Source organism: Melanotaenia boesemani, chromosome 23, assembly GCF_017639745.1.
Source record: "Melanotaenia boesemani isolate fMelBoe1 chromosome 23, fMelBoe1.pri, whole genome shotgun sequence".
In the NCBI taxonomy this organism is placed as follows: domain Eukaryota; kingdom Metazoa; phylum Chordata; class Actinopteri; order Atheriniformes; family Melanotaeniidae; genus Melanotaenia; species Melanotaenia boesemani.
Window position 1 is genome coordinate 15,525,308 of NC_055704.1, and position 21,747 is coordinate 15,547,054.

Sequence of the window (21,747 nt, forward strand, 5' to 3'; positions counted from 1 at the left end):
AGCAGGAAAAAACATCTTATTCTATTCTAGTCTGTCTTTGCTTCCTCATCCAACCCATGGAGCCTAAAAACAAACAACTTAACAACCCTGTTAAATTATTTCAATATTTGCATATAGTCTTCTGCTACTAGCTTCATTAGTATCTCCAAATCCATACAAACATCCTTAATGAATAACTTATTTGTATAATAAAAGGTACTTTGCAAAACTAGGTTTCATTGCTCATCATTGGAGATTTTTTTACACCTGAAACAATGCTGCTGAACATGGATTAGGACATTTTCTTGCTCCAGATTTATGGTAAAACAGCAGCCTAACTCAAGAAAAAACAGAAATAAAGAGACAAGCAGACTGTTTTGTCTCCTTTCCCTTGCAGCCTACTTCTGCTTATCTGTCACTGCTTTGGCATGACTTTATTTCTACCCAGAGAAAAGTTTTCTTGCTATCAGTCAGGTTGTCTCTTATTTCATCATGTTGCCCACACAACCAGCAGCATTGTCAGTCTAAGATGTCTTAAGGACCATCTGCGTTTCCACTGTATTTCTCTACCTGTGGACATTTGTGTGCATTTGGCTGATTCAAATGGTCTTTTTCACAGTTGTATATACTGTTCTTATTAGCTGTTCAAAATGTTTTGCATGCTGGAAGTATTACTGTAAAGGGAATATCACCTCCATGCAAGTTGTTTTTTGCAATACCAGCCATTATCAACACAGACAACTCACATAAGGTTGTAGAATCTAAACAATTGGAGCATTAATTTGTCTGTTAGGGTTAAAAAAAAACAATCTGTAGCCATTTTGTTTCTGTAAAACAACTAAGTCTTTCACTGTCCAGGCTTAAATTTTACACTCACTGTTAGGGGTGAACCACTTACCCTGCAGCTCTTCCTTTTAATGACACATGTAACAACTGAACAGCTATCTATTTTTATGCCGCTCACTCCCACTCCTTGATTGCGTTGACCTTTTTGGTCCCATGGAGCTCACGTAATAGTTCTCTTATTGAAGACACGATTGACAGCCATCAGTTTAAAGGGAAATATGGAGTTGCCTGCTGTGCACCGGGTCAATGCCAGCAAGAAGCACAAAAGGATGTGTGAGGCCAATAACTTTTCTCCTGTTTACATCAGCATCTCTGCAGCAGGGAGTGCAAATGATTTTGGCTGGCAATCACAGAGACAAAGCTGTATTGAAGAAACTCTTTCTGAGCTGCCTTGAATGAATGTTTTAGACTGCTCTCAGAGTACCTCGCTGAGTCTTAGTATTCATGCTATAGGCTGGAGTTCCAACTGTAATCAGGTTTAGGCTTTTTCTAGACAAGACAGTAAAGATTGTGCACTCTGAGGAAATTAGTATCGACCTTGGTGCTGCTGTTGTTTGCTAACTACAGGTGGTTTACTTTGTAAGTAACTTGACAGTATTTGCATGGTGTCAAATGTGTGTCCTTATTGGGTTTAATTGTGCATTGCAGCACATGCTTTTCCTACCTGACTCCATTTCCTAAAGAAGCTCAGATCCTTCAGTGTGTGCAGCAGGATGTTGGAAATGTTCTACCAGTCTGTTATTGCCAGCATCTTGTTTTTCACCTCAGTCTGCTGTGGGAGCAGCATTGCAGCCAGAGACAAGAGCAGATAACCCTGTAACTATCATGGAAAACCGTGACCACCCTCACCAAGCACATGGGGGACAGACAGTGGAGCTCCTTCACCAGGAGACTCATCCAGCTGTGTTCTGTATAAAGTATTTTTGCATCATAAAGCTTAATTTGACTCTCATTCTTTTTCTCATTCTATAATGCTGCTGTAACACTGCAATTTCCCAGTTTGGGATCAATAAAGTACGTCTGGTTCTGATTTTTTGAGTGCAAATGTAAACCACATGCTTGTGTGATACTGGTCTTCCATACATTAATCTGTATAGCTGCTGTGATGAAACAGGCTGATAAAGATCTGATGAAGAGGAAAGAGATGTCTCTGGCGGGAGTCAAGCAGAAAGCAGAGGTACAGCACTCTGCTACTACTTACACACCCAGGAAATAGAAGTGTAATACATGATGGCCTGACTCTCCAAGGTTAGACAGCTGTGGTGTTATTTTAAAAGGCAGGTGATAAAACATTGACACAAGGACACACACTTTTTACATCAGGAACTGCAAAGCAAGCAAACTTGGATGATTTTTTTTAGGTTGTTTGGATTAGTTTTGTCATGGAGCCTGTTTACATGCACACGCTAAAAATGGACCATTACCTGAATTTTTGGAATTATCAGATAATTCAAGTGGCCATGTAGACAGCCTAATCTGATATCATGAATCAAATAAAGTTATCTGATTATGAGAAATTATCACACATTAGATAATTGCACCTTGATTCCTCCCCAATGCTCTTTCTTGGTACATGTTGACCTATATATATGATTTTCTGTGTTTTTTTTTTTTTTTTGTTTGTTTGTTTGTTTTTCTTATAGCTCTGCAAAGTCAGGTATTCATTCGAAATGGTCTGACCAGTAGCTTCCAAGAAGGCTGATCAATTTTTATCATGTAATGTGGATGCTGTGTCAAATGATACTTGTGCGTAAATAACAAACACTAAATAGTCATTTTTGCTTTATATTTCTCCATAGCATGTAAAGTGGAGTTAATGATGATAACATGTGTGAGTATTTGGTAAAGTAGTTGAGCTCATAGTATTCTCAAAAACTGTAAAAGAGGCATTGACAGCTCTTTTCGATAGTCCATCAGAGAACGTCTAAAGAGCAAATTGATCCATCAGCATCTTCTAAAATATAGAGCAGAAGGTTTCAGGTTGCAATTTAACTGAAGAACTGCATATGGGCTGACGCCTACCATACATACACACTGACATTAAAAGGCTTGTACACACATGCAGACTTGCAGACAGTTCTGTTCCTCCCATCAATCAGACAGCTGATGACATTTCCAACATAGGACACACAAACACAAAATTTGGTCGCTGTGGATGGTCTGATGTTTTATGTTCACACATATGCCAATTGCTTTCTGTGGGACATAAAAGCAAAAAACAAATCAAAACATCTTCCATAAATTCTACTTAAAATGTGGTTAAAAAATTGGCTACATTTGATGAAAGTATCTTTCCTTTGCTGACTCACAAAAATAAGAGGCAATACTACCATTGCACAGGTCTTGACTATTTGACTGGAGTGATTACATGAATCAACTTCATGACACGACGTAGAGCTACAGTGGAGGACGTTGGAGAAACTGGCTGCCTTGATGAAGTCATCTCCATCCTGGTCACATAGCACAGAAGCTGCTTGAATTCCTCCAGGGGATGCTGCCTCCCCCCCTGTCTGTCTTCCCCCTCTCTCTTTGAGAAGCCCCTGGCCTCAGTCTGCACATCCAAGCATGTCTCTGTATTTCTTTTACATGCACAAGCACACACTCTCAGCCTCTTGGTGATAACACTGTAAGAAGGCCACAGCATTCGTGTAATGGATAAAAAAAAGGATCCAGAGGTTAATGCTGCATTTGGGAAGTCAGGGAAGGAGAAATACTACTCCCATCTTCAGCAGTAGCCTCATGAAAACAACTCCACATAGATACATGCGGTCTTACACACTCACTGTTCATTAGTGTGTTGTACATTATAAAAACCTGTAACAGCTGAGACAAAGCAGCAATATCTCGTCATTAATGCAACTCGTTTTGCATGTAAACATTTGACCCTTGTCTTTATTTAGCAGCTACACTCGTATGTAAGCCGGTGACATGTGATGATGGGAGAAACTAGCCCAGCTGGGCTAAACTGCTCTGAAAGCGGTGACAAAGGCAATTAAGGTAAAATGCCACCAGCTCAGATGTGTCTGTGTGTGTTGGGCATGAGTGACGTGTATTTCCTTGCCAATGCCTGTGTGTAAATGGATAGTGGCGTGGCATATTTTGGCGTGCTTGTGTGTGTGTGTGTGTGTGTGTGTGTGTGCTGAGATGTTCTCTTGGCTCTCCCAGCCCTTGTCAGGAAGAATTAGGGCAGCATTCTTAGAGAAGGAGAAAGAGAATTCAAGCTGCTGATGCTCCCCTACAATAAATGTGTGTATGTGAGCCTGTAAAAGATTTTTTAGGGGGGTTGAGGTGGTGGGAGGGGGGGGGGTGTGAGTGAGTGCAAGCATGTGTTTTTCTGCATGCTGTGTTACAGTTAAACAAAAAGTATGGATCAGTAAAAATGAAGAGCAGGGGAGAAAGTGCTGAAGGAAATGAACAGGAAAGGGGGGATGCAGACATGCAGGTACCTGTAGCACTGTGCTCAGCGACCTGTTGAGAACATCTGAGCATGCCCAGTTGTCTCCTCTTGCTCCACATGTTTCCAAGAATACCCCTGGCCTGTTGCTTAGCCTGGGTATAACCAGATAGGTAATATGGAAATATGTAGCTAACATCTTTCAGCATTACTCTTTAAGATATCGGCATCATTGTGTAAAATTACATTTTAAACAGATATGAAAACATTGCATTTTTTTCCAAAAGCTCTTATATGAGGCGGATTTGCTTCTACACCTCTTAAACCTCACTTTTCCAATATTATTTTTGGTATTAACATTTGACGAAAAGCCTCCCAGTGAGGGGAAAGGAACTCCTGCTGTGCTGTAGCCTCTCAACATAAACACTTGACTCCTAACTGTTTCGTTGACTGTCAGTGGCATGTCTAGAAATGAACCATGTTTTTAAAAATCTTTATGATTTAATAATTTTTCACCCCCATTTGCCTATTCTTTTTTTTTTTTTTATTAATATGATCTGTATCTGGATTCCCAATTTGGATAATGGATCTGCAGCCATTTGCATTTACACCTGCTACGAAGAGGCTCTATCATCATCTCTCTTCTGCTTGGATTGTGATCAAATCTAAATATGCAGATGTGCTCAGCAGGGGCTGCAGGCTTGTCAACAAGCTGCATTTCCAGGTTCAGAGCTTTTATTAAAAGCTGCCAAATGGCTGAGCATGCTTTAAAAGTCCAGCCAGATAAGTTTTTTTCTAATTAAAGTTATGATTACTACAGCTGTTATTAGCCACATATGCCTATACATTGTGTGTATCACTCGCTGGTCAGCTGTTTATATCCTGATATAGACTCTTGCATATTCCATATATGTACTGATCATCCTGTTTGAACAAATGAATTTAAACTTTTTTAAGCTGATCACCTCTGATTCTTGATGTCTGCATTTATTTTTCTTTACTGTCTTCAAGAAATAATCATTAGCACGATGCCATGTTGTTATCACCTAATGCAAATGATTTAGAACGACAAATAATCAGCTGGCTGATTAAATATGGAGATTTTCAGTGAAGTGATTTTTAGTCAAGTACCACTGCCTTGGCAGTTTGTTTTAATTTGTGTGAGTATGCACATCAGTGAGGTAATGGACATCACGAGGAGTTGGACTGGAAAATCACTGGACCGTACGCAGGTTGCTTCATGCGGATCTGTGTGTATCTGCACGTGAGTAACTATCTAGTTCAGTCAGTAGTCTCCACAAAGCTGATTCAGGTCACGGTCAAACTCACAGAGATGGAGGGAGAGAGGAAAAAAGTTACGGATGGAGAAAGAAGGAAATTAGAAGATAGTGCAGGACTGAACGCTCTGGGCTGTTAGAGAAAATTCCTTCTCCCTGCACCTGTAAAATAAAGAATAATGCCTTTATGAATAAGAGAAATGGTGTAAAGATTGGAGAGGAGTTTAGAGGATGTAAAAATGTCAGGATAGATTTGCAGAAATAGATGTCAAGCAGCAGAACACAACAGCACCGTTTAGCAACAAGGACCTGGAGGACTATACCAGCTGCAAAATGGTAACTTAATGGAGCAGCGTCAGCTATGTATATTTACACCAGTGCTTTTCCTAATTTTTGCCGTCAAAATCCACCTTTTGAAAGTTCCTTTCAAAAGGTTTTAACTCAATGCCACTGCCTGAAAAGACTTAATATTGCAAGATACATTTGCCTAAACAAGAACAAGCCAGGATAAATGCCATGCATCCTGATAAAATTAGTCTTGACCTGTTTTTAATGGTATGGGCATGCATTCAAAAGGATACTTAGATATGTAGACCAATTTAGTTAAGTCAGGAAGTGTTTTATCTGTCTGTCAGCGGAATTTCAGTCTTCAGGCATCCTAGAACAAGCCAATCATTATGCCGTCACACCACTTCACAGTTGGAAGGTTTTAAGGTTTAATGTCCATAAAAGTTGACCTAATTACAGTAGATGTGTGATGCACTGAATGATATGGGAAAAATATCTAATTGCTGTTTTTCTGACAAATATTGCAGTTTGGTTTGCGATTTAATCTTTTAAACTCCAGCTTCTGTTCAGTGTTCATGTAGAAATATATTTTCTGTTTGAGATGGAGGATTTTAACATGACATCAAAATATGAAATCACTATATTCTAACAAGAACGCAGTGTTGAGATACAGTATGAAAAACACGGAAATCTGAAGGTTGCATTTCCAGTAGAACAGGTGTCTAAGTTTTACAACATGGACAAAGTAAACAGTCTGATGATATTTATCTGACTTACACCACATTACGTCATTTCTTCTAACATGATTTCTGTACTGCAACCAGCAGAGTTTTACCTCAGTGCCAAGCATACACTGACATGTCTGTACACCTGCAGGTGCACACACACCAATCAGAAAACGTATATCACACAATATGTGGCTTCACACACCTGAAAATAAGATGGAAACCATTTTTTTTTTTAAATCTTATTCTGAAAACATCATGTCCGTTACATCAAAGCATCTGAAAAAACAAAATCAACTATCGTCTTAATAATCTGAATTGTGTTAAGGCTTAGATTCAGTATCCTTTGGTTTTATTACCGTTAACATGTTATCTGAGATCTGAACTCTGAACTTGACTCAGTAAGACCGTTTTTATTCACTTCATCAGGTCATTTCAGTAGTTGGACTGTTTTCTCTCCTCTTTTTCTCTGTTTCAGTCATTTATGTAAAATTGGTCCGTGATGATGTTTGAAAATGTGACTTCACCGCTGAGTGTAGCTTTCATGTGATGTTTAATTTTAACATGTAGCCTACTTCATTTTTTGCTTCATCTTAATATGGTGTTGAACTGGGAAAGGTTTGATGGGCTTCCTCCACAGGTGCGAAGCCCATCAGAGAATATGAGGAAGGAGAGTTACTTGAACTTTCTTTGCAGTTTTGTACAAACACCCTGTCCTCTCTTCGCTGTCTTCGCTGCCTCCTCTACCCTCCCTCTCACCGGCTATGAGAGCGTTGATAGTAATACGAAAGTGTGGGAAATAAAATGCAACACAAATCTGATTTAAACATACTTGAGGCTCAGAGCAGAATGACGGACACATTTTTTTACCTTCAAAAAGATGACTATATCACAAGATGGACAACAGGAAATGCATCTGAAGCGAGTGGATTTGTAAAACTGGATGCTGCAGGTTTGAAACCTGGATCAGGCACTGTGTAACATGTAAAGTAATCATGCTCTTTTTGATTTGCTAATCAAGTCTGAAATTGTGGTTTTGATTTAAAACAATTAATCGTTCAGCCCTAATGCCAATGTAGAAGAAGTGCTGATAATGCCATGTCCCTCTTATGATGGAAATATGCCTATTTTATTGCTTTGGTTGTTAATGCAGTCATTCTGTTCAGTTTATTTTTCGTATTTAAAGTCTCCCTCTGCAGTCCCTATTTTCATTGTAGAACACCGGAGGAGCCAATTCTGACTATTTGCAGAGTGAAGTTGTAATGCTAATTTGGATTCATTGTAGGAAATTGATGCCATGATGAAACTGGCTAGCTACAATGAGATGTTATAAGCTAGGTGTAGAAGCTACTTGTGTGTTTTGCGCTTGTTATGATCACGTATAAAGTATTTGTAATAGTAAACTCTGGATGGAAACCTTTTAAGAGAGTTTAGGAGATTCTGGACCCGTCAAATCCCCACTCACCTTTGGAAGTGCAGCATGCTCCAGAAGAAGATAGTTGGAGCTGCTTAAATGCAGATGACTTTAGGTGGGTGGATATGTTCTTGTTCCCTAATTACGGCTGCCACTTTGTGCTGCTATCATAACAGATGTGACAGAATCTCTGAGCCCTGTGACTAAAAATAGACATACACAAAGCTGTGCAGTTGACTTGGTCACATTTGCTTTATCTAGCCTGGTAGTCTTTGCTAGACCAAAAGCCCCTAATGCTGAATGTTGGCCCTGAGGGAACCCTACTTAAGCCCAGATAGTGACAGTGGAAATGTTACAGATACTGGCAAACACCCACTGGGGTGGTTTTGGCCCAGTAGCATAAATGTGTCCAGTAAGAGTTGGCATCCCTGGTCATTATTTTAATGCTTTTTATTGCTCATTAATTAGTTTTTTACTAAATAAGTATAGCAGAGCTAGTTTTGCATAGTTCATCACCATTCACTTGATACAGAAAGAAGTGGGGGTGTTAGACCCTATGCAACACTGAGACCGTATAAGATTTTAAACATTTCCCATGCAAAAACTAAAAAACGTACAATCCTGCCCACACCTCAACCTCCATTTCCAACATTTACAAACAAAGATCATGTGCCCGCTTTAGAGACACTGTTTGGTTTGTACCCTCTGGGCTACTGTAGTAATATGATAGAAAATAGTGGAGCAGAGAAGCAACCCACTGCATTTTAGAAAAGAAAATGCCTGTTCTGAGATCATGAAAAAAACTCATTCAGCTCATCTATATCCAGCTATAGATAGATTGCACTCATTTGTCTACATGTAAACACCACACGATGCACCACTTGCTGCCGCTTTCAGCACATCTCCTCGGAAATTTTGCAAGGATGCAAGAATGCACCTTCATTTTAATTTCTTTGTCTTTCAAACTCAACTTTTCTTTTGTCCTCATTCTTCAAATAGAGGCCAAATGACTGCAGAAACACAGATGAAGACAGTCCCAAACACTCAAACAGAAAAGTTTCCTCTTACAGGTCACACAAGATTTGGAATGGCTAAGTAGATGGATTGGCTCCCATCCTCACAGTGCAGCTATTTCATGTCACACCTTCCTTCCCTTTCTCACTGTAATGCTCTTCTTTTTGCTTTTATGATTCCTCTCCTCTCTTCTCTCATCCAATGGGCTAAAAACCCAATTTATTTCTGTTGCATAGGAGAGGCTTGTGAGGGTCTCGAGGGTTATGGGGCTGATATGTCGTCAAGGTAACGCCGCTGTCAGGGACATGGCCTCTCAAGCCTGCACACCAAGTACTGTGAATGTATTAATTAACTGAAAAAGTAGGAAGGAAGGGAGGAAGGAAGAGCAGGTATAAAGTGGAGAGGAACTCATGAGAGATGAAGAAAAAGTGGAAAATGGATGAAGTGAGAAGGAAGGTGGAATAGAAGAAGGGAGGCAGATGCCAGAAAGGAGGGATGAGAGAAAAAACATGGAAACCGGTAGAAAAGTGAGGAAACAAATGTCAATGTCAAGTTTATTTGTATAGCACCTTTCATGTGAAAGACAACTCAAGGTGCTTTACATGGAGATCATCAACAACAACAAAAACAAATAAACAAAAAAACAATTTAAGAGAAGTTTACGATAAAAATAAGCATAAAATGAGGCTAAAAATACCCAAATACAATAAAATACTGAGCATACAGACATCAAGTAAAAAAGAGAGAAGAACAAAAATTAATCATAAGCTATGTTAAAAAGGTAGGTCTTTAATTTAGACTTAAAAGTGTTGAGCACTTTTTCACGACGAAAATTTTCGGGTAAGGAGTTCCGCAATTTCAAAGCGTAGACACTAAATGAAGCTTAACCATGTTTACTCTGGACCTGAGGAACTTCTAAAAGACCAGTACCAGCTGATCTGAGAGGCCTACGGGGTTCATATGGGGTTAAAAGGTCAGATAAATATTTTGGACCTTGACCTTTCAAAGACTTATGAACCATTACAAGGATTTTAAAATCAATTCTTTGAGGAACTGGAAGCCAGTAAAATATCATTTTTTGGTTTTTGTGACTACCCTAGCGGCAGCATTTTGTATCAGTTGTAACTGTCTGACAGCTGACTTTGAGAGACCTGTAAATAAACCGTTACAGTAGTCCAGCCTACCTGAAATAAATGCATGGACAAGTTTTACTATGTCTTGTCTGGATATAAAGTCTCTAAGCCGTGTAATGTTTTTTAGATGATAAAATGCTGACTTTGTTATCATTTTGATATGACTGTTAAAAGTTAAGTCACAGTCAAAAGTAACACCAAGGCTTTTGGCTTGGTTTTTGCAGGTAAAAGACAGACCATTAAGCTGATCACATACACTTTGACGATCTTTCATAGAACCAAAAACAATGACCTCAGTTTTATCTTCATTCAGTTGAAGGAAATTATTGCACATCCATTGACCCACTTTCTTCATACACTGCACTAGTGAGCCCAGACGGCTGTGATCCTCTGGAGTGACAGAAACATATATTTGTGTGTCATCTGCATATATATGATAAGAGATATTATAATTTTGAAACTGTTTTGTTAAAGGCATAATATAAAGATTAAATAATAGAGGGCCAAGGATTGAACCTTGAGGGACACCGCATGTTACAGGAAATTTATCAGAGCTACAGTCACCAATTGATACAAAATAGTCTGTCACTGAGGTATGACTTAAACTAACTAAGGACAGTGGATGAAAAACCAAAGAAGTGCTCCAGTCTGTGTAGTAGGATATGATGATCAACCGTATCAAATGCTGCTGTCAAATCTGGCAGCACAAGAATGGAAACATTACCAGAATCTAAATCAGAACGTATATCGTTAAGGACTTTGACAAGAGCGGTCAGTGCTGTAAAAGGTCTGAAATCCTTACTGAAAGGAATCAAGATAATTATTTACTGTTAAAAAGTGTGTAACTTGTCTAAAAACAATTTTCTCAACTATTTTGCTAATGAATGGCAAATTTGATATAGGCTTATAATTATTAAGGATGGTTGGGTCCAAATTAGGCTTTTTTAAAAGTGGTTTAATCAATGCGGTTTTAAGGGCCTTAGGAAAAACATAAGAGACCAAAGAGATGTTAACAATTTGTAAAATATCTTTCTCCAGACATGGAAAAATGAGGCGAGATATAGTTTCTGTTAGTGTCTTTTGATTTATAGTCTCAAATTTGCTCATTTTAACACCATTTAATTCATTTGACTGTAGAATAAAATTGCTCCTATGAAGAGACAGGGTGATAGTATGTCTAATTTTCTGTCTTTTTTCATTAAAGAATATTGCAAATTCATTACATAACTTGATCGAGTGAAAATCAGCGGGCAAGGATGGACGAGGATTAGTGAGTCTGGCAATAGTAGCAAACATTATTTTTTTGAGAATTTATAATCTGTGACAGAAATATATTCCTTGCATTTCTCAATTCAAGATTGTGTTTTTGCAATGATTGTTTATACAGATCCAAATGAATTGATAATTTAGTTTTCCGCCATTCACGTTCTGCCTTTCGACATGTTTTTTTTCGTTGTTTCACCCGTGGAGCATTTCTCCATGGGGCTTTTGGCTTATGTGATCTGACTTTTGCTGTAAAAGGTGCAATTTATCCATTACAGACAAAATTCTAGAGTTAAAAATATTGACAAGATCATCAGGTGATGATGGCAAAGCAGTAGGAATCTCAGAAATTTCCTCAAAAAATAATTCACCACAATGGTCACTAATAAAAAATTTTTTTTAACTAACAGAGTGTGCATTTTTAGGACAGGAAACATTCCAATCAAAGCAAATACAAAAATGGTCGGAGGGTGCAGGGTCAAAAACAGTGACGTTTGAAACATTATAATCCTTAGATATCACTAGGTCCAGTATATGGCCTCTGTTATGAGTGGAGTCACTGACATGTTGTAACAGTCCAAAATTCTCTAGCACAGATAGGAATTTTTGAACATACCGATCATTTGGGCAATCAGTGTGTATATTAAAATCCCCAGAGATTATAACACTGTCAAACTCTGTTATAGCAGCTGAAACCAATTCCATAAAACCATTAATAAAGAAAGCAGAATATTTTGGTGGCCTGTAAATTATTATTAAAACAGTTTTGACTCTGCAGGATAGTGCAACAGCCAAATGCTCAAAAGAGCAACATGTGCCAAATGACAGCTGTTTACAACTTAGCTTATTATTGAATAAAACTGCCACTCCACCTCCCTTTTTCCCTGTTCTAATTTCATCTAAGAACATATAGTTTGGAGGCACAGATTCGTTAAGAGTTACTGCTCTATTATTTTCATCCAGCCATGTTTCAGTCAAAAGCAATAGGTCGAGCTTATGCTGTGTAATAAAATCATTAAATAAAAAAGACTTGGAGGACAAAGATTGAATATTTAGAAGTGCTAGATGCAAACGTTCTGAATTTAATGTAGATTCTCCAGCCAAGGCTATTGGTTTGATAGAGCTTAATGTGTGAACATACACTATGATGTCTAGGTTTGTGTATCCTTTTCAATCTGTTTGAAATTATAACAGGAATTTTTAATATTTCTTGATTTTGTGTACTAATGACATCTGATTGTCAGAGGATTTTACTTGCTTGTACAGCCATATCAATATCAAGCTGGCGTACACGACTGAACTTGACGTCACCAAAACAAGGAGGTGGGACAGGATCGGAAATGACGTGTTGTTTACCTGTCGCTCTCAGCGTGAGCAGCAGGTGGATGAAGTCATCCTTAAGTTTTTCCGATTGTTGCAACTTAATGTCATTTAGTCCGACATGCACAACAATTGTGGAAATAGATGGATGATTTTCAACACGTTTTGGGAATACTTCGGTAATGTCCTCTACTTTAGCTCCCTGGAAGCAAAGAGTTTTTGCAGCAGAGAAGGATGCGTGACGAATGATGGACGAGCCCACAACAAGGACGTCAGGTGGAGAGGGACTTCGAAATGATGTACTCCATGGTCTGCTTTGGTTAGATTGGGACACCGTGGGAGACGGGTTCAGAACAGAAGTGGGTCCAGAAGGAGTTATAACTTTCCGAGGCAATGTCATTCTTCTAAAAGGTGGCGCCACTGACGGGGAAACCCCCTGCGCCGCTGTCAGATGTGGATCCCTTGTTTCGGAAGCAACAGCTGAGCCGGCGTGTTCTGGCTGTGGGCGTTGGGGCTGACAATCAAGATCTTCTAAAGCTTGAAACCTGTTTTCAAGATACAGTACTTCTTCAGTTTTGCGGGCCGAGTGGCAGCAGAGTCACGATAACTACGACCCTTGACTAATTGCCTATGCTTCGGCGCAGAACACCTTGGAAGTTTAGGTTGTGTCCCGAGCCTCGGCCAGATGTCATCCCTTAAATGTAGAGCAGAACCTGTACCACAGGTTTGATCTCTACCTGTACCAACAAATACCTCAGCACTGATGGCATCCCCTGCTTGTCAAGCTGGCTGGAAAAAAACAAACACAGATACATCAGCTGTCAGTCAAGTCAGTCAAGTGGCCCCAATTGGCTGTCAGCAGTTGTCATAGTAACCATCCTCATACTTGTTCTGCCATGCAGCTCACCCCTGTGAGCAAAGGAGCAGAGATACGTCTCCAGTGTGTGTTTGGGGGGGGGGGGCACAAAGAGCACCCCCTGTATAGTCCCCAACCTCATGGTGGAGCTCCTTCAGACTTTGTGTATATAATTAGAAAGCATCAGCTGAAGATGCTGCTTCACCATCCTTGTCTGTGTCTTTTAACATATTTTTTCTGTAAACCTTTTCCTTCTGTTTGCACCCATTTTTACTGACTTAAGAGGGAGGCTGAGGAAGCAAATGAGCATTAAGAAGGAAATGTTTTCCTACCTGCTTCATATCACCTTTCAGTTTCTGCTTCAGTGACTGACAGCTGTTGTTGGTGTAGCTTCAGAGGCATGGCCAGGATAATAGGGGACTGGAATGGTATGGTTTTGCCTTCAGGGAGAGAGCATGGTATGACAGCAGTCAGAGATCAGCACTGTCGTATTGCCTATGAGTTTGTGTATCACTGATACCAGCTGAGACTTCTGCATGTGTATGCAAGGAATATGAAACTAAGCTGTACTTGAAAATGTGAAACAGAGATAGAGAAAGTGTGACTCAAGTTGATAAAACTTGATGCTTTGGCACCTTGGTGATCCACAACTTTAGGAAGCAAACAGAAAGAGACTAAACAAATAACTTGAGAAGACTTTTGCACTGTTAAAAAAAAATGCAACTTCATTTAAAAATTCAACCAAACGCAGAAATAAGTATATTTGCCCAAACTAAATTAGACATGTCCACAGTCTGAGTGAATAAACATGCAGAAACTAGCAGGTGATGATCAATTTAAATAACATTTTGAGTGTCTTTTGTGGTAAAAAATATAAATGCTTAGTCTTGATGACAAAAAAAAACAAAAAAAAGGTATAATTACATAATGCTACCATGACATAATTATGTTTTTAAGAGGCTGCTAAAAATACTAATGCTATTTTAGTCTGGTACTGTTATTCCTCCAGACCTCTGTGTGACTCGGATGGTGGCTTTCAGCTTTCTGCTGCCTGCCTCTGGATGAAAAGAGAGAAAGAGTTGGAGGAAAAGACAGAGCCATGACTCATTCACATTATCCTCTGAGGTGGAAATCCTGAAAACATGTTGCACTCGCACATGCAGAAATGCACGCCCGCTCACACCACACATGCACGGGGTAGCCCAGGAGCCCATTTGGAGTGCCACCATGTGTGATGCGCTTTGAGCAGTAGCCAGTCATACACTGTGAAACATCACATTCTCGCTCAAACGGAGAAAGTGGATTTTTTAACTTGTGTTTCTTGCTGTACTCCCAACTCTGTAGGAAATTACACCCAGCCTCCGGACACATAACTGCACATTGTTGCTGCAGCTTCTCTAGTGTGAAGATAATGCAAACATTGTGCAAACGTTGTGTGCCATCGTGAGGTTTGATAATTTCACTTTCCTCCTACACATGTGATGATGCCATAATGCATTTGCTACTAATGGAGTGTTTGATGAGAGAGCACTGGCAGCTTGGCTGTATAAACCTTATCACTACATGAAAGCAAGTTAAAATACATTGGTACATTAAAAGGCATTTCATGCTTTACTGTATTGTCTTTATATTTCATTTTATTTAATTGACATAGAAAAGTTCCTCAAGCAAATTTGCCATTATTTCCTCAAACAGCTGGATATCTTAGCAAACATTGGAACAGAGTGACAACAAAAGAGACCGATTTGCCAAAATAATTGGATATTTTCAGTCTATTGCAATAATTCTGGTTTGTCTTCTTTTAAAGCTGAAAAAAGAAAAAAGTCTGACATTTCAGATGAAAACGAGAAAAGTTACAGAGGTAAGATAACAGTCTAATGGCCGCTTTAGACAGAACACGAACACGAAGCACTTCAGTGCAAATGTGCAAGTATGGGAAAATTTCAAGCTTGTAATTTTGTTGTTGGTAGGTGGGGAGCTCCTGTTTGTTACGGGTGCATTGCAAGCTGCGATAAACTGCAATTAAAGATACTTTATTTACGAACCCAGTCGTGAAGTTATGGCATTCTCTATGAAAAGACTATAATAAAGAAAGTTATTGAAAGCGAGTGCAAATGTTTACATGCTCTCCCTATCAACAGAGGGAGACAAAATCAGTTTTTAAAGCATTTTTAAATGTATGTAACAACAGGACATGTGCAACCAATGAATTATTAACCATAAGTTTTTGTCATTACTTTACTGTAGCTGGTGTCTCAGAAATACCTGGAGTGGTGGATATACTTTTAATTTCTGCACCAATTATCTATTTATTTTTTCAATGGCCTATTTAGCAAAAAATAAAGTAAAATAAAAAAAGAGATGAACACCCAGTGTGATGCAAGGTGACTTACAACTACTCTGCTATATTTAATTGACCTAGAAATGAACCAGTAGTACATTTTTACAAACACATCCAGTGAAAGCAAAGCCTGCTGGGACGTGTCTGCATTTTGTGGAGAAAAAAATATATACTAGAAGCCCACTACTGAATGTAATACTTAAAAGTGGGAAAACTTTATAATGATTGAAAAATAAGCAGGTATTTTCTTATTTCCAAGTGTACCCTAGACCAGTGGTTCCCAACCTTTTTTTCCTTGGGGACCCCCTTCATGCATATACTAAAATACCTGTGCTGAAATCATGCTTGGTGTTAGGCTTACAAAAGTGAGATTCTTACCTTGAATAATGTATTCTGGTTGAGTTCTGTCCTTTGATAAAGCCAAAGTTAAAAGAACAACATACAGCCTTACTTTCATTCATTAAAATAGGGACAATTTGTGGACATTAATTACTATGCCTCTAATGTTCAAAGCCTCAGGGACTCTCTGTGCGCTTGGGGGGTCCTGGACCCCAGGTTGGGAACCACTGCCTTAGACCACACCACTGAGCTGTCCTTACCAGCGATTAGCTACACAACTGGGGTGCAAGAAGTTCTTGTTCTGACATGCTTTAGCAAGTAGCTGTCCAGATGACGGTGTCCACTGTTGAAGGTTTAATCAAGTGTTCCATTTACAGCAGAATTACTTTTCTATTGCAAACAAACCGTAGGTGCCCTGGATGTTTAAGCTGCAACCATGAGATCCCCCGTCACCCAGTGTGATTAGATGATCTGCTGCACCTGTGCCTCATATAGACTTCACCCACCACTTTAATCCCCACTGCCAGCGATGGTAAAGGTACTGTAGAATGAAAATCTAAACGGACAGACATGCACTGATGTAATTAAAGGTTTCTATATATGGAACAGGGCACACGGTGCAAATTAGTGGCTCCTTTATGTCTATGACACATAGGAATTAGCTGTGTTAGTTAATATTGGATGCTAGGACCAGTACAGTCTTGGTTTGATGTTTTTAAAAGAAACATACAATATTCTTGGTAATATCTTGTAAAATATATTTTTATAAAGTAAAAGGCAACATGAAGCAGTTAAATGCAAAAAAACATTTTTTTCTGATTTTTTTTTTTTAAGACGGACAATGCACAATTTATTAATTTTGCTAAATGTGGCTAAAGGAGGCTGCTTTTCTGACAATGATGCAATAAAGCATTATACTTTACAAAGCATGACTATAAAGCAGATGTGAGTTCATACCTTCATAATCACAGAAGATGAGTGTGTTTCACTTTGGGTTGACCAGTCTCAATTAATCCAATTAATTGAGACAGGTCAATTAATTGAATTAATTAAGTAATTAAATTTACCATCTGATTACCACTTAAGTTCTAATAATCAGCTAATTATTTACTAAAAAAAAACCCATCTCATTTGTACTATTTTCCTGGTCAATGGCCCTGCCTGGCTCCCTCATCAAAACTTTTCTAGACCGGCCTCTGTTTATAAATCCTTTCCATCAACTGCCACCTAGTTAGAGAAGGGTTCTTCTTTGATTTGTATTTTAGAATCTGTTCATAATTTCCCTTCACCTCATTCATGGTTGCAAAAAGGTAAACCTGCCTATCCAACATTTCCACCAGTGATTCAGAGAAGACATCTCCTTGTTTAATCTTGACACTTGCTAGAAATCTGAACCTGATCCGTCTGGCTGTATTATGACCAGCAGGTTTTACAGCTGTGTCACCAGCAAACCTCAACTAATAATAAAAACAAATGCAAACAAAAGGCCACCTAATTAAAACAGGCTACTGTTTGCATCAACATTCTGCTAGTTTCCCCTTCCTCAGCATGAGCTAAACGATAAACAAACAACAAGAGAGACATGCTGGGACAGAAAAGCCGATCGCCAACAGTAACGTCATGATTCAAGGAGCAACAGGAGAACTAAAAAAGGTGTGGATGTGTCAAAACACCCACATTCCCCCTATTCCATAAACCTCTGCAGATCATCGGCCCAACTAACACTGGATTGGCCAACGCTTAAATTTTTAAGCGCCACCCCCTTTTGTTGTTTTGATGGTAGAACCTGCAGTAAGCTGCACTGATTTCACATCACTGAGGTTCTGTTCTGACTGAAGAGACCCATAGACTAGTTCAAAGTTCACTTCATACATTTTAAATAATAATAATAATAATGGATTAGATTTATATAGTGCTTTTCAAGGCACCCAAAGCGCTTTACATTGTGAATCCATTATTCATCCACTCCTCACTCATACCTGGTGATGGTAAGCTACTTGTGTAGCCACAGCTGCCCTGGGGCAAGCTGACGGAAACGTGGCTGCCAGTCTGCGCCTACGGCCTCTCCGACCATCACCGAACATTCATCCACACATTCATACACCAGCGATGCCAACACTGGAGGCAAGGAGGGTTAAGTGTCTTGCCCAAGGACACAACGACAGATGACTGCGGGAGCGGGAATCGAACCGCCGACCTTCCGATCATTGGACGACCTGCTCTACCACCTGAGCCACTGCCGACTAAATGAGCTAGTTCAGTTCATAACTCAAATTTTTTTTAACTAAGTTCACAGTTCTAAAAATGAACTAGTTCATAGTTCTTTTTTCCCAATATGTTGCTGTGAGCTGTTACCTTCAGAATACTGGCATTTTACTAATGTTGTCAACGCTCGTAGCCAGCTGCAGCTTTGGCTCCTACAGTATAAAAACATGAGAAAAAACTTGATGCTTGAATGGTCTTTTTTTTTTTTTTTTTTTTTTTTTAAATGAGGAATTAATAAACTATCTGCGGTAGGAACCAGGCTGAGGTAGGAAACAAAGGGTGTTTATGGTGTTACGTCTTAGCCAAATACCTTGAGGGAGCATATTTATCAGTTCAACAGCATGTTTCTTAATCGAGAGAGCTCATTGCGATCGCAGGAGTTTATAATTAATCGCGGGGCTGTAAACGCAGCACAGTGAGCATAAAACACCGCTCATCAGTACACTCTCGTCGGAAAACTCTGCTCACTATCTCTGTTCAGTGGGTGTATTTGTCAGTTGGGGGCGGAAACCCCTCTGATTAATCTGATTGGCAGGATTGTCAGCTCAAATCTAGTGACAGCGCAGGTCTTGGCTTTATTTATTTTATTAATTTTTTTAAGAGCTTGGTGCAACTTTATAACACCATGGTACAGAAACATTTACAAACATGACAGTTTAAATTGAAAATAAGTGAAAATCTTTGGGACCATCAGGAAGGTTTTAAATAACAGTTTAGAAAATCATTGTATGGTTTTAGTGGTTTTAAGGAGTTGCGTGGTTGATATTCACCTTCAAGGAAACACAAATATTTGTGGTGTGCTTTGTAAATGGACTGGTCTGGACCAAAATGCTAGGGTGTTTTTTTTCCCCAGCTATCAGTATTGATGAGTAGTTTGTTCTGTGTTGCTGAGGGTGTGCTCTCAGTCATTAATCAGGCTGATTATAATAGTGTAAAAGGAAGAATGAACTGAAATGTTTTTGTCCCATAAAAAGCTAAGATGGATTAATGTGTCCTGGTGGAAATGGTCAGTGTATACTTGGGAGGAAAACATAGTGTCACACCTCGGAAAACAAAGGAGGCAAACAGACACATTCTTGAGTTTGTTTGTGCGTGGATTATGGAGGGAAACCCACACACCAAACTGACCTCGAATGTGACAGGCTTTGTCTGTGAGCCTTTTAAAGTCGCTCACAATCCCAAGGATTGGATGGATGATGGGAAGCATAACTCCTATTTTCTTCAACCAGGGCATGTCAAAACAGATGTATGGATTAAAAAAAAAAAAGAGTCATTGGGAAGATTTTATGACAAGTTACTGATCCTGCTAGTCCTCCTCTCTTCTCTAGACCATTAGGCCCTATCATCGTCACTGCGATTCATCACATTACCAAAAAAATCAGAATTAATGATAAGCTCTCATGTCACTTTCATATCAGCCCATTTAACTCTACTCAGCACCTCTTCCTCATCTTTTGGGGTTGGGGGGGCATAAATTTATGGGGGTTGTATTAATGCCCAGCTTCTCTAAAACTCAATGGTTTGCTGAGAAAGAAGACTGGGCGATACATCACTCTTCAGAGAGAATATTAGGTCTGACCTAGTGTTTTTGAAGCATGAAATGAGGAACTATAAAAGTCAGAGTTTCTGAGTATGCTGGATAATGCTGTGGCATATCCAGAGCTATTGCCGTCTTTTCTGTCTCTACACACTCTACAAGACTTTCACAAGATTACTTTATGCAGAGCGAGAGATAACACGCCAACTTATGGCTAACAGATTACACAAATAGATGTGTTAAGCGTGCATTCGCTGCCTACATTTCAATGAGAAATGTTTTCTCACCAAGAAAACTTTGTTCTGTTTTTAACTTTTTTTTGTCTTTATGTCTCCACAGAAACCTGCTGGACAGGGACACCTTCTCCAAATCAGACCCAAGTAAGATCCACTAACTCTTTACTTTTGTTCAGTCTTTTCTTTGTGGCCCACATTTACACCACAAAATAGATTTACAGATAACGAAATTGGACATGACACAAGTAGCAGCTGTAATAATAATAATAAAGAAAGGAATTAAAGAATTGTAAGTAAGTAATAAAATAATTTGGGTTCAAATAAAGGCCTTTTATTTTTCTTTTTTGCCTTTATACAGTTGAGCCAGTCCTTATTACAAGTGTTTTTTGTCCCACAAGTGTGTAAGCTTGGCCTGAGCACATCTGACTAATGCAAGAAGCTGGTAAAAAGCATCTTCTATAGATTGGCACTGGCTGGGAAATCTCTCCACACAGTCAAAATTGATATAATCCAAAGGCACAGAAGTGAGTTGAAGGACTAGTTCAATCACATTCCTGCACAGCAAAGCTGGGCACTTAAAAATGTGTGGTATTACTTGTTATAAACTGCCTCTCTTCCTTTCACTTTACTTGAAAATTCCAATAAAGATCGTCTCATAATGTCTTTCCTTAACATCCAGAACAAGTAGAAGAGTATCACTAAGTTGTTCATGTTATTGGTTCCACTTCTGGCTCTGGAGATATTAGCTGCATTTCCTGTTTATCAATGTTCCATAAATGTTCCCTGTTTCTAATTAAAGAGATTTAATTAGAAACTGAGATTCATTTCTTGCTATCAGGGCCAGTGTGGAACACTGAAACAGGAGTAGCTCGCCGTAGCACTGTGCAGTTCAGAGACCATGCTCTGTTGTTGGATAAAACTGAGCACTTAAACACTTCTGTCAAGCTAAATATCACTGCCACAAGTCCCGCAAGTCTTTTGCTTGCAAGCCTAAGTATGGGCAGTTTCTTAAAGCATCTAGCAAATATGCTTCCATGTTTGTTAGCATGCCAGAACGCCTCACACTGAGTTAATTAAATTACACAAACATGACTTTAATGATTAAAAGAATCTTTGCCCAGCTTATGGTTTAGAAAGATTCGGCTCATCAGGTCCACTGAAAAGGTCACACCTTAATCTGAACAGAAAATCAGTTTAAAAGTTTTATACATAAAAAGACAAAGGAATACAAAGGATGTTTTGATATGTCAGTATTGACAATAATCTTAATGTTAAAATAACATTATTAATACTGCGTCAATGTGTGATAATATCATGATTTAATCTTAGTTTGCATTTATCAAATTGGCTGGATCTGTACCTGTAATGTCAATTTTGAGAAAAAAAAAGGCAAAGGTGAATTGTCCTGATAGTGGTTTATTCTAATTTTTTCAGGTTTTATTGTTTATATTTTTATCATGGACACTTTTCTCCACATTAATTGTGCAGGAAAAATTGCAGACTGTGCCAGCCCCTAAAAT

At 39.0% G+C, this 21,747-nt stretch overlaps 1 protein-coding gene across 1 annotated transcript in view; it reads left to right on the plus strand.

Moving 5' to 3' along the window:
• LOC121634615 (copine-8) overlaps positions 1 to 21,747 on the plus strand; it is a 93,446-nt gene that overhangs the window by 5,432 nt on the left and 66,267 nt on the right. Inside the window, exon 2 of the mRNA XM_041977417.1 lies at positions 20,331 to 20,371. Coding sequence (XP_041833351.1) covers positions 20,331 to 20,371 — 41 coding nt within the window. The remainder of the gene's footprint in view (positions 1 to 20,330; positions 20,372 to 21,747) is intronic.